This window comes from Populus trichocarpa, chromosome 7 (genome assembly GCF_000002775.5).
Source record: "Populus trichocarpa isolate Nisqually-1 chromosome 7, P.trichocarpa_v4.1, whole genome shotgun sequence".
In the NCBI taxonomy this organism is placed as follows: domain Eukaryota; kingdom Viridiplantae; phylum Streptophyta; class Magnoliopsida; order Malpighiales; family Salicaceae; genus Populus; species Populus trichocarpa.
In genome coordinates, this window is record NC_037291.2 from 3,017,295 (window position 1) to 3,030,789 (window position 13,495).

General features: G+C 29.5%; 2 protein-coding genes and 1 long non-coding RNA gene across 5 annotated transcripts in view; 1 reads left to right on the forward strand and 2 right to left on the reverse strand.

Annotated features, from left to right (window-relative positions):
• The window catches only part of LOC127905579 (uncharacterized), a 31,064-nt gene extending 25,388 nt beyond the window's left edge, over nt 1-5,676 (reverse strand). The window contains exon 1 of the long non-coding RNA XR_008059726.1: nt 5,530-5,676. This is a non-coding gene — a long non-coding RNA (uncharacterized LOC127905579). The remainder of the gene's footprint in view (nt 1-5,529) is intronic.
• The window catches only part of LOC7477978 (salicylic acid-binding protein 2), a 31,865-nt gene extending 25,756 nt beyond the window's left edge, over nt 1-6,109 (forward strand). Inside the window, exons 2-4 of one of the 2 annotated variants that reach the window (XM_002310718.4) lie at nt 4,761-5,156; nt 5,281-5,418; nt 5,598-6,109. In XM_002310718.4, the coding sequence (XP_002310754.3) occupies nt 4,761-5,156; nt 5,281-5,418; nt 5,598-5,879 (816 nt within the window). In that variant the 3' untranslated portion in view covers nt 5,880-6,109. The remainder of the gene's footprint in view (nt 1-4,760; nt 5,157-5,280; nt 5,419-5,597) is intronic. The other variant, XM_052454640.1, reaches the window with a different exon arrangement.
• Nucleotides 6,110-7,492: 1,383 nt separating this feature from the next.
• LOC7477976 (autophagy-related protein 101) lies at nt 7,493-11,445 on the reverse strand. 2 transcript variants are annotated; one of them, XM_024604945.2, is made up of 7 exons: nt 11,280-11,445; nt 11,126-11,162; nt 10,666-10,751; nt 10,180-10,275; nt 9,606-9,768; nt 9,345-9,504; nt 7,493-7,875 (listed from the first exon to the last, which is right to left on the reverse strand). In XM_024604945.2, exons 1-7 carry the CDS (start codon nt 11,310-11,312, stop codon nt 7,800-7,802), a joined length of 651 nt encoding a protein of 216 aa, XP_024460713.1. In that variant the 5' UTR covers nt 11,313-11,445; the 3' UTR covers nt 7,493-7,799. The 2 variants fall into 2 exon arrangements, with proteins under 2 accessions (XP_024460713.1, XP_002310165.2); XM_002310129.4 differs by having other exon boundaries at nt 7,493-7,935; nt 11,280-11,444.
• Nucleotides 11,446-13,495: the final 2,050 nt, after the last annotated feature.

A 13,495-nucleotide genomic window follows, 5' to 3' on the forward strand; every position in this document is an offset into this window, starting at 1 on the left:
GCGAAACTCCTGATAATATTTTTATAATTTTGTTCATAAATGTCATTTTATTGTATTTATTTTTTAGATTTTATAATTTTTTTATTTAACACTGAGTTTATTGATAATTGATTTTTATAATTTATTTTAATTTATTTTATTTAAAGTTATTATAGTCTTATGATAAAGATGAAGAATTAGATAAGTGTTTTGATTTGTTTTATTTGAGATTTTAAACAGCAAATCAAAGCAGGATTTTTGCGTTTTTTTTAAAACCGAAAAACTTTTCGACCCTTTCTCTTTTCCCTTTTTTTTCTCTCTCTCTCTCTCTATCCCCCGCAAATGAATGACACCCAATATTTACATTCATGATTGCCGCTCAGGTCACCAATGAGCTGGGCAGCACTTCATGATTGCCGCCCCCCAATTGAATTGCACGGCAAAATCTATTTCTTGTTTTAAACAAGATACAATTAGGCGCGTAGTTTTTTTTTTTTTACTGAAAAGTATATTTTTTAAAAAAAGTAAATTTTAGAAAATTAAATTCTAGAAAATTGAATTATTTTTTTATGTTTGATAGTGTAATAAAAAATAAATTAAAAAACATTTTCTAGTGTTTGTTTATGTCATTGAAAAATAAACTGAGAAATAATTTATTAATATTTTATTTTTTTCAAGTTGAAAGATGAAGAAATTAAAATAATAATAATTAAAATTTCATAAATTATTTTAAATAAAATAAGTAACAATCAAAAGAATAAGGATCAAATTTGATAGATAAAAAATTTTAATGAAAAAATAATAAGGAAAAAGCAAATAACAATTATAAAAATAAGGACCGAAATTAATATAAAAATTAAATTCTAATGGATGAAATTGAAAAAAAAATATTCAAAACAAAATATATATAGCAATCAAAAGTTTGAGAACCAAATTTGATATAATCAGTAAATAATATGACATTTCTAAATTTTTCACAACTTACGGAAAGTGTTTTCCATCCAAAATAAAAGAAAAAAACTTTTCTGGAAATCAAACCAAATTTTTTTTTGACTGGAAAATATTTTCTGTTGATCAACTTTTATAATAACAAATAAACATAAAAAAATTTAAAAAATGAATCACTTTCCAAAAACACAAACGCAATCTTAATCTATTTCTTGTTTGAAACAAGATCCAGTTCTTGCGGCTGGTGTGTATATATATATATATATATATATATATATATATATATATATATATATATATATATATATATATATATATATAAGGACAATTTGGTACGATGGTAATTTAGTATCTAATTTTATCTATAGAATTAATTTAAGCAAAAAATTTTAATTAATAACAAGCCAAAAATCATATACATTGTTAAAAATTGTTTATATATAAAATAAAATAAAAATTATTGTTCATGCCTTTTATTTATTTAGAAACAGTAAAAAAATTATAAACGAAAAACTATGAAAAACTTTTAAAATATGTTTTTCCAACTAAGTATAAATTTGAAAAACTTATTAACAAGTTTTTTGGTACGGAAGATTCTCAATTCTCTTGCCATGCCAAAGCATCGAAGATGTCAACAAAAACTATATTTGATTCGAGGATTCATTGGAACATCACATTTCTCTGAGAATTTAAAAAATTTCTATGAAATAATAAAATTTAAAAAAAAACAACAAAAAAAGGCTCCAAAAACCCAAAGGAATTAAAAAAATCATACTAGAGGATAGAATTAAAAAAAAATGAAAAGATAAAAAAAGAGCAATTTTTTTTATTAAATTATAAAAAAAAATACAAATTTTAATTTATTATCAACTTAATATTAACGAACAACATTAAATAAAAATATTGTATTCAAGGATAGAATTGAAAAAAAATATATAAAATATAAAAAGGAGACCAAGAAACATAAAGGAAATAAAATTAAACCTATATTAAATTATGAAATTGAAATAAATTAAAACAAAAAACAAAAGAGCAAGAAAAAAAAGAGTAAAAAAGCTTTTATTGTATGATAAAAAAATATGAAATACCATTTATTATCAACTCAATACTAAATAAAACCTCATATTAAAGGATGAAAGAAAAGATAAGATAAGATTAAAAAAAAAAAGGGCAAAAAAACCCAAAGAAAATTAAAAAAATCATATTAAATAATAAAATTTTAAAAAAATAATTTCATAAAAAAAATAAAAAAAACTCATATAACAAATAAAAGAAGTTATGGACCTATTACAAAAACTCATGTGGGCTTAAGAGAGGCCCGTGGGTCTATGTCTTTATTTCTTTTTTTGAAAGAAAAAAAAATACATACATGACAACTCGTGTATCGTCTATGGAAATGTTTCTTCGAGACATTATGTTAGTTTGTCAAAATCACTTTCCTCCACGCGCCGCTCTATACCCACCACGTCTGCGAGCTCTTGCTGGACTCTTTCTGATCCTCTGGACTCTTCATTAGCTCCGCCATGGCCCATTCTATTGCCGACGCCACCGTCTCTGTCCCACCAAACATCACATCCTACCAGAATCAACTTAGATTGATTTGTAATTCCTTCAATTTCATCTACCCACAAATCAGAGATGTGTGTGGATTTGCACGTTATTGATTTTTTGTTTCAGTGGAATTGAAACGACAAAAAAACTGGACTGCAATATCGAGATCATATAGTTAAATAATACTATTGCGTTCTGACAGCAGAACCAACGAAAAAAAAAAAAAAACCTAACTAAATTTCAAATAAAAAAAATCCATTAATTTATTTTTTTATTATATAAAAAAATAAATAAATAAAATTAAAAAAATTAAACATATCTAACTTCGGCAAGTTCAACCTAATAGCATTGGGTCTGGCTGTCAAACCAAACCCAACACATATTAAAAAAGATTTGGATTTGGCTCTACTAAGACAAATCCAATATAAAAAATAAAAAAACAATATTTTTAGCAATATTTTTTAATTAAAAAACAGTAAAAATAACGCTTCCATGTCACTATAATATCATTCCCACAGTGTTGTTGATATTACAATAAATCTAAGTTTATATTAAATACACAATATTTTTCTCCTGCCGAATAGTATAATTGTAGGAACTCATGAGCCTAGAGATACATAGATTTATAGGGAGCTTTCTTTTCCCATTATTTTTGTTTATTAGCATTGATCTTTAAAAATATTGGTAAAATAATATATTTAAAAAATAGCATCAAACAACCGAATACCACGTGGATGTGGTCCTTTTGATTTTCAACCACTCGTTTGACCATTTTCGACCTCCCTAATCTACCAACCCTACGTGTTGGGGTGGGAGTTCTAGCCCGACATCGAAACAAAAGTGGGGCTACTTGAATTATCCTTAGAGTATCGAGAAATAGAAATGCTAAATGAAAATTTAAAAATAAAATAAAAAATATTATTTTAATTTTTTAATGTTTATTTTATATGCGCTTTAAAAAGAATTTTAAATAAAATACTATTTTATTATTTTTCTCAAGATTATCAATTCCGTTTCGATAGATGTTTTGTTTTTTCAATTGAAATAAAATGTTTCAGTTTTGAAGTGTTTCGACGTGCCGTTTCGAGGTTGTACTGTTCACATATATATATATATATTCAACAAACATAATTCAAATTCAAGATAAATTAATTATAAATTATACAATACAAACACAATGCCAAATAAATATAATTTCAAAATTTAAAATATTTCTAAATAATCAAGATTAAATAGATCTTTAATTTAAAATAATTCAATTTAAATAAAATATCAAAATATTATGAAAGTAAAATGTTTTAACACAAATATTTTAAATATAAAGTTAGGTCAATGTTATCAAGGCTAATGGAATATAAAGCATCCCTTATTTTGCTCAAATTCCTACAAAGTATAAACATGAAAAACAAAACATGAATATAAACCATATATATTAGTGATAAATCTAATTTTAAAAAATTAATATCATTGTTAATGAAAATAGTAATAATAATTTTCAATATTATTATTAATATCATTGTTATTGAAAATAGTAATGAAAAAGAGCTTTTTATAATTGGGTGATTTAATTAATTAAATTGAACAAGGTTCAATTTGATTCAATGACTTTTCAAGAGCGAAACGGAACATGTGGAATGAAACCGGAACATTCCGGGCGAAATTTAGCCGAAAAATCCGGAACGGACCGAGATTTAAAATGAGATGAAATTTATTCCGTTTTGTTCTGTTTTTTGAATTGGTATGGAATGTTTCGGCCATTCCGGACGAAACAGAACAGAATTGACAACCTTGATTTCTCTTACAAAAATATCATTCCTATATATACTATATATACAGTAAAATGCTAAAATACTGTTTATTAGGATTTTTTTAGTAGTTTTTTAATTTTTTTAAATCAATATTTTTTTAGTTTATATTTTATAAGATTATACTAGTATTTTAATTTCTGTTATGAGTTTAGTAAATTCATCTACATTTTTTTTTATTAATTTTAACTTTTAATATTAAGTTGGATTATGTTTAAGATGTGAAGTGAACTTTGTATATTAAATATATTAAAATACAATTGAATATTTAAGAAATCTTTTATTATTAAAATATACATAAAAAATTATATTTATAGTATTTAAAAAGATAAATTTTGATCTGTTTGGCTCTTCTAAATATCTCCTTGGAAATTCTCTGGCCGCCAACTGTGACCTTTCTCTTCCTCCATGAGGCGGGGTCCAAGATGAATTAAGTAATACAGAGTGCATCTATCCACCCTATATACTGGGATGCAGGTGCTTACCGGCATCAAAACAACAATGGTAGAGACCAAGAATCAGAAGCATTTTGTTCTAGTACATGGAGCTTGCCATGGGGCTTGGTGCTGGCAAAAGTTCAAAACGCTGCTTGAGTCAGCAAGTAACAGGGTCACGGTGCTTGACCTTGCTGCTTCAGGCGCCAACATGAAGGCAATCCAAGATGTAGAAACACTTGATGAATATACGGAGCCTTTGTTAGAGTTTCTGGCCTCATTACAACCGAAGGAGAAGGTCATTCTAGTAGGGCACAGCCTAGGAGGTTTGAGTTTGGCTCTTGCTATGGAAAAGTTCCCAGAGAAGATTGCTGTTGCTGTTTTCTTATCAGCTTTCATGCCAGATACCACACACAAGCCATCATTTGTCTTGGATCAGGTACTGCTAGAAATATTGGCAAAAATAATAATAATAATAATAATTCTTTGAAGTGCTATTTGAAAATATCAATTGCTTCTCAAGTTGAATTCTTCTCTAATTTTTTTCCCCTGAATCTATAAAGTATAACGAGAGGACCCCGGCGGATTCCTGGTTGGACACTCAATTTTTACCATACAGCAGTTCTCAAAGTCATCTCACGACAATGTCTTTTGGACCCAAATTCTTATCCTCCAAGCTCTATCAGCTAAGCCCACCTGAGGTACCTTTCTTATCAACATCTTCAAATTCACAGTTACATTAGTTGTGGACTTTATAACATGACAGTTAAAGTAGTCTTCTCTCTTCTTTACTCCTTTTGATCAAGTCAAACCTGGTAGAGCAAGCGCGCTGCAGGTTTTACATGATTGCTAAACATGCCTTGCTTTTGTATTTTTCAAGGATCTTGAGCAAGCAAAGACTATGGTAAGGCCAGGATCACTGTTTCTGTATGATTTGTCAAAGGCAAACAGTTTCTCCACGACGGGCTATGGGTCAGTCAAACGAGTGTATGTTATCTGCGATGAAGATTTAGCGATACCAGAAGAGTTTCAACGCTGGATGATTGAAAACAGTGCTGTTGAAGAAGTTATGGAAATTGAAGGTGCAGACCATATGGTTATGTTCAGCAAGCCACAAGAACTCTTCCATTGTCTCTCAGAGATAGCAAATAAACATGCTTAAGCTGTACTTATCAGCACCCTTACTTATAGTGGTTTGCAGATATATGTATCCATCTGAGACCAAAAAAAGAAGAAGGAAATTAGGTTATTTCCAACAATAATGAGTGGCATTAATTGCTCACGTGGTCAATAGAATAAAGAGACAAGATATGCTACTGTGTGTGTATTTGTAATGTAAAACGTTTTATTTGTTATTTTTGAATTGTTAAAGGGTTGGTGTCTTTCCATTAATCTATTGTATAGTTAAATAACTTTATTATTTTTAAAAACAAATAATTGGTTACCTATAGTTTAGGGTTTTTTTTGGCATTTTATATTTTTTATTACAGTGTAATTATGATATTACTCTTAGATTCAAAATTTTTAAAGCTTAACATGAGAGGTTAATTCGTAATTAAAAGTGTTTTTTTTTTAATAATACTTGGGTTCGGAAGCTAGGAAGGTGTTTTTGAAAAAAATAAAAAATCTAAAAAACTGCTACCGCGTGCATTGCATGCATCAGCGCGTCACCTGCTTCGTTGTCTTCATAAGACGTGTCAAAAAATTAATTTTGCCATATCATTCTATTCATCTCAACCTTTTTTTTTTTTGTATGGCGCGTGTACTTGTCAAACCTATGATATGTCGCCAACATCCTTTTTTTTCTCCCTCTTTCGTCCTAGAAAGCCATGCCTGACCCTTTACTTTCTCATATTAGCCTTTCAAGTTCCTTTTCTTTTGATTTTGTCCTTGATTTTTTTATATATTTATTAGTTTTGTTATAATTCATTTATCAAATTTTCTTTTGTTTTTAATTGTATCCTCCTTTAATTTATTTATATATCAAATTATATCCTTGTTCTTTTGATTTTGACCTTTTTATTTGAGATAGTTTTTTATTTTTCAATTTTACCCCTTCATTTTTTTTTTTTTCATATTTGATGCTCAATCTTTCTTTCTTTCTTTTTTCTTTTTTTGCTTTGGTGAGTGTTTTAATTTGAGATTTTTTAAAAAAAATTTATCATTTATTATTAAACTAATTGACAATTGAAATTTTTAATTTAACTTTTGTTTTCAATTTAAATGTTCATAATAGAGATAAGTTTTTTTTTAATGTAAAAAAAAAATATAAAAATTCTTTATTTTATGTTAGAAAAAAATTTATCTAGCCTTCAGCGCTTCACCAATCTTGTTCTATAGCTAAACCAAAATGATAATTGTTCTTATTGGTTCCTTATCATCATTCTTAGCTAGTGTTCCCAGTTGAATCAAGTGTTGGAAGTACCAAAATGTTCAAAATGAACAGTGAAGTTCAATGATGCCTGTGGGTCTCGGATAAGAAGAAAATCTGAGTAATTGAATTGTTGACACTAGAAAAAAGAAAAGAGCTCGGCGAAAACTTAAAATTAATAATATCAAGTGATAAATTCAAAGACTCAGGCCTGTAGGGAGCACACGTTTCTTGTCATAGATAATTCCTCCGTGAATCCCACATAAAATATACCATTTTCTCAGAGGTTTTAAGCAACTGAGAATGAAGTTCACATGGCATCCAAATTGGACAGGTTGCTTGGAGTCAAATTGCCGAATCATGCAAGCATTGCAAAATTGCAACCCTAACAAAAACAAATCGCATACTGGCAACATAATACGCATAATATTATTGTACTAGAATCAACAGAGTACATATATTGCAGTTTAAGTCGAGTAAAGAGAGAAATGGTAAAGGGGCAAAGGATAGATAAAAAAAAAAGGGCAAATATTACGAAAGATGATGCATCTAAACAAGCACCAAGGGAGAATCAAACCCTGGTTGCCCCATAAGTCTGCACAAGGTCGCCGCCCACCTGATATGTACACAATTCAAGATATCACGAACATAATAGAATCTTTTTAACCTCCAAGTAGTCGGCGAAGCAGTTCAGGTGGCCAACTATTATAATCAACTGAGCATGGTTGGATGCCCGGTCTGTAGCATCCTCTTGAACACATCCATCCCAAAAGGAGAATCCGATGAACTGAGTAATGGCAGTATAATGTTAACTCAGCAGTCTAATCATGAGCCTCAGAGAAATTTCCTAACAAAGAGAAATGATGACACAACAATATCTTATTATCAAGACAAGGGCAAGGCCTCAAAGGGCATTCAATGAATCCTAGTAGTTGCCAACTACAGCTAGAGTAAATATAAGTGCAGCTTGTTAGTTAAAATGCCAGTAACAGACTTCTTTGATTTCTTTATCAGGTAAAATCAACATTGCTAAGCCAGGAGACTGGTTTTAGTTGGCATCACAGGTGTAAGCAGTTCCAATCAACTGGACCTGTTAATTTAACTTGCATTTGTGCACTACATGAATGAGGGCTGATAATGAAGGTTTCACTGCCAATGCTCCTGGGTCTTGTGGTTGGTGTTATATTACCCACCACTCGACCAAGGTTCAAGCATTGGTACCAACAACAAGAATAAAGGTAGTTCACATTATCGGCTAATAAGACCTGTAAATCACTTTAGCACACTTGATGTTATTTTCGTTCATTAATTCTCTCCATTACATAAGAAAATGCACCTCTGCCACTCAATTTGCCAAAATTGAAAATTTCTCTCAGCTAATTGAGTAGTCTTTTTCACTACTTGAGTCATCATCAACTTTCCTTTCATTCCCATTAACATCATCACTCACTCCCACCCTCCTTGTCAAGTAGTATCATTTTTTATTTCGCAAATAATACTTAATTGGCTGAAATAAAAAATACAAGGGTTTAATTGATTGAAATGATAATAAAGAGGCTTTTATGATTAATTAACAAAAAAACAGGGTGCAAATAATGAGTTTTACCAATTTTAAGAGGTATATTCTAGAGCGGTTGCTTGCTCCCACTGCGAACAAACCCTTTTCTTCCGTGGAAGCAACTATTGATCTAAGTAATAAAACAATCCAGCTAGCCCAAAAAACTATAGCATATAAAAGCCACAAGGAATGGGCATGTAAGCATGAAGCTACATGGAAGTCATTTCAGTGACATCAGCAATTATCTGCAGATTATAATGAATTTAGATGAATGCCTTTTTCATGAAGTGTGATTGTTCACTCTTACAGCTTCCACATTCCGTTTTCTCATTTCATCTAAGAAATGTGAATGCTAAAATGTTTCCTTTCATATGATTATCGCTTTGTCAGTTCTGTTTGAAGAAAGGAAAGATCTCATGAAACAAATAAGTGATAAAACTACTTCATAAAAAGAACTTTCATGAAACAGAATGCAGCTATACAGATATAATGTTAACAAATGCTGAAAAAAATCATCCACAACAAAGATGCTACAGAAAAATGAGAGATTAAAAGGAAAAAAAATCAAAGAACAAAAAGGTAAACTGTTCTAGAAAGAGAGGCATACAACATGCTGCAGCTTAGAAACACACATGATAAGTAACTTTTTTATGAATATATTGTTTTGTATCACGTGTACGGGGAGAATTAGGACTGACCTTGGGATGGTAATTTCACAGGGAAAACAGATAATGTCTTCATTTATGGGGGGAACATGATCTTTTTTCTCATTCACAAATTTTATTATTTGGAATAAAACCTCATGAAGAGATGCTTCAAGTGCTTCCCTACGAACACCCCTGTCCTCAGATACAGTTTCTATAATGATGAAACACAGTAAAGTTAGGGGGGGAAGACTTCAGCAATTAGAGGGTTAAGCATTAATAATTCATCAGGTTGATACATAAGTGTGATGTTACCTCCTAGGTCAACCATTGGTTTTGAATGATGAGACTTTCCAGAGTGTGCTTTAGTATGTTGTGTTACATGCAAGTTGACATACCACTGTTCCCAAAACAGGCGTTCAGTTTTGTTGAACCATGATGGATGTTTGTTTTTCGTTTCATAGAAAGATAAGCATATCTGCATGGTCAATCCAGAAGTCAGCAAACTATAGAAAGAGTATAAGAGATGAAAATTACTAATTTGTGAATGAAAGAGCAAGCTATAGGAATAATATTAGAAACAGAAATCATGTGTAAACTATGCACATGAAGTATGTTAAGCATCCAGAGATTAGTATGCATATGCACTAGAATTTTGGTGGCCTGACACTTGCAAGGTACCTAATGATGACAAAGAGGATGAAATGCATGAGCCAAACACAAAATACAACTTCAAATATTAACTAACACTAGGAGACATGAGAAAAAGAAGAAGACGATGACCTGGTCCACTGAAATGAAAGGAATGTCTTAGAAAACTATAAGATAAATCCCTGTACCATTAAACAGTTTGGTTGGATCAACTTCAAGAATGCAGCACACTGCCTACCTGACTTTTCTTATTCGGGTGTTTCTCTACCCAACTTATGAATTGATCAATCTTCTCCTCTATCTTTTTCTCAAGTTCTACTTCACCACATTGTACCTAAGTGATAAGAAAAAAAGATGGAACAAAAAACAATCAGCACGATATAAACAACAACATCCAGTTCAAAGAGAGACATCAGAAGTTGAAGTGTTGATCTCCAGTCAACCAGCAATTCTGCAGGGAAAGAAATTCTGCACACATTCATTTTTGCTTCGTTTAAAAGCCAGAACATTTTTTTCATTTGCATTTTTTTCCCATGGTGAGTCAACACTTGTATTTTAAATAGTGAAAGTGCAACATCAACAAACAGTTCATAAGTAATGTAGTCTCCCATCACTAGTTCTTACATGAAGTTTCAAGTTTTCACAAACATCATCATGAAGCTCTAGATTGTTTTCATCCAAGAGAAACTGTAGCAATAACATGAAAGAATGTAGAATCACTTACATATGTAATGTCAAAAAGTTCCAAATCAATGTCTTTAGGCCGGACCAGACCCAAAGCTCTATGAAACACAATCGTGTGTAAGATGCCTGCAATCAATTTCACCTCATCAATTTGAACACAAAACACACTATGAATATAATCATTATCACTTTACAAAGCCAGAATGAGACAAGATAACATCAATTGCCCAAAACGAATGCACTCAAAACATGATACAAAATTAATAATAATAAAATTTCATTTTATCCCATAACCGTACAAGTAATAACTCACTAATCTTCATCCACGAACATCAAATTCTCCAAGCAACATAAGAAACACTCAAAACTCTTAAAACAAAGTACACGCAAAACATGACACTAACTAATAACATATATATATATATATATATAAAACTTTAACCACCCAGAAACCTCAAACTGGATCAAAACACAAAACCCAGTTTCTAAAATTTACTCACAACGTAGAACTTCTCGTATCTCAAAGTGCTCAACTTCCTGAAAAACAAAACAAAACAAATTTAATTTAATTCAAACTTCAAAATCAAGAAAAACCAGAAACAAAAACACAAAAATTTCACTGATAAAAGAGATTAGACAGTGGTTTTTGATTACCAGTTCTTTGAGTTGGCAGACTTCACAATTCATGATGATCGCTGATGATTTTGCTAAAGTGGAACCTCAAATATTGAGAAGTTTTTTTTTTCAAGTAAAGAGATTGGGGAAGTAAATGACGGGTCGGTGAGATTAAGCTTTTTATTGAAGGAGATGATCTTCTTCTAATGATTGGATTATTTATCTTAAAAAAACTATTTTTATTAATTTAAGCTAAGAACAGGTTTAGTTTTGGGTAAAGTTAATTTGATTGAGTGTATGTTTGGTATTGTAATTATTTTTATAATTATTATTTAAAAAAATAAAAAGAATTATAAATTTTAATTTTTAATTTTTTCTCTACTAATATTCAAAATAAAATTTTAATTAATAATTATGCAAAACCTTACGTTTATTATATTAACTAATTGAATTTATAGTTGTGGCAAAATACAGTTATAATTATAGAAACAAATAGACTCTAAACTTTGACCGTTTAAATTAAAAAAAAAAAAAATTTGAGTGACAATGAAAAATCTGAGTTAATTCATGATTAGATTAACTAATAATTTATTTTTAAAAAAATTATAAAATAATATTATTTTAATTAATTTACTTTAAAATAATAGATTAACCCAGATTAATTTAAGTTAATTCCTATTCAATGACTTGAGTTATGTCTATTTTATAATTTTGATTTGAGGATGATATTTGAAATTACTTATTTGACCTCTGATATGATTTTAATTTTTTTTTTCCTAAAAAAACTAAAATTTTTAACCATCGTTAAGAGTTTGACAGATTAACCTCAGTGGACTTAGGTCTTTTTTTATCCTTTTAATTGGTTTTTTCTTTCAATTTTATCCTTCAACAATGGATTGATTAGGAATTGAGTTTCATAACCTATTTTCATTTGCTTTCTATTGGGTTAACCTAATCTCATGACTTAGATTTGACAGGTTAACCCAGATTAACTTGAGTTATTTTTTTATTATTTTTTAATTTTTTTTTCAATTTCATCTTCTAATATTGAGTTGATTGAGAATTGAGTTTCAAAATATTTTTTGATTTGTTTTCTATGAGGTTATCACAGTCTCATGATCTGGATTGTGAATTTTACATGTTAACTTAGGTTAACCCAAATTGATTAAATATATTGTCATCTTAATATTTTTTTAAAAAAATGTGTTGTCCTGAAGTTTTTCCAGTCAAATTATGTTTTTTTTTTTGTTTAGGTTATCTTAAAACTTGTTAAGTTGACCAGATTATATTAAATTAATTTCTAAATATTTTTTTTCTTGAAAACACGTTATCAACGTCTAAATATTAACTCATTGATGAAAATTTTATTTTTGATAGTCTTTCTTTCAACTCATATTTGAACTCGAAATGTTATTATGCTAAACAACTTATCAATCAATTATCCATAATATATAATATGTCAAATGGAAGCTTCCAACGTTTCGAAAGCTTTTTTATTTTCACCCCTGCAGTTTTCCTCTTGATGAATTCATGTCATGTGCATCTTAAATAATAAATTATTGTCAGTGTAATTAAAATTTGTGATCATCCATTGATAGCATTCAAACTAAGGAACGATTTTTCTCCTTTTAAATCTTAACCCTTCACTGAAGTTAGAACAAGTTGTTTTTTTTTTCTTTTTTCTTTTTTCTATAAATTTATAAAACTCCAAAAATTCGACATAACAACTTTTTCTATTGCCTCCACTCTGCAAATTAAGACACCTCCAAACTTATTTCATGTATTCCTATGTTTTAATAATGATGAATGATGCTTCATTAGCTCTATAGCTTGGGTAAGACACTTTTGGTTTAAAATTTGTAGTGCGGGTTTATAATTCAAAGAAATAGTCGATCGGCTCAAACAGGTTTTCAAGGGAAGATTAATCCAAAGGTGGAGTATTAGGCTATATATGACACTTAACAAAAAAAAAAAAAGACCTTAATCTTGTTCATGCATGCATGTATACGTGTGGTTTCGAAAAGAATCAAAGCAAGTTCTAGAAAAACATAACAATGGAAGAAAATCACACATGCAAGGAAAATAAAGATCAATATGGATGTTTCGGTTTTAAAGTTCAAAGTCTCACAAGTCTGTGTCCACCAAATCCAGTTACTTAATTCCCAAAGAAAATAGTTTAACTAGACAATTTTAAGAAACTAGGTCATCATTCAATCATGTTATGATTTTGTTTTAGCTCAACTAAAAATTTGTTA

Excerpts from the sequence above, each read along its gene's own strand:
- LOC7477976 (XM_024604945.2), bottom strand. The coding sequence starts at position 11,312 with ATGAATTGTGAAGTCTGCCAACTCAAAGAACTG. Across the intron at positions 9,505-9,605 it reads ACCAATGGTTGACCTAGGAG|AAACTGTATCTGAGGACAGG; the intron begins GTAACATCACAC and ends TCATCATTATAG. Across the intron at positions 7,876-9,344 it reads TGTGAAATTACCATCCCAAG|TTCATCGGATTCTCCTTTTG; the intron begins GTCAGTCCTAAT and ends GCCATTACTCAG.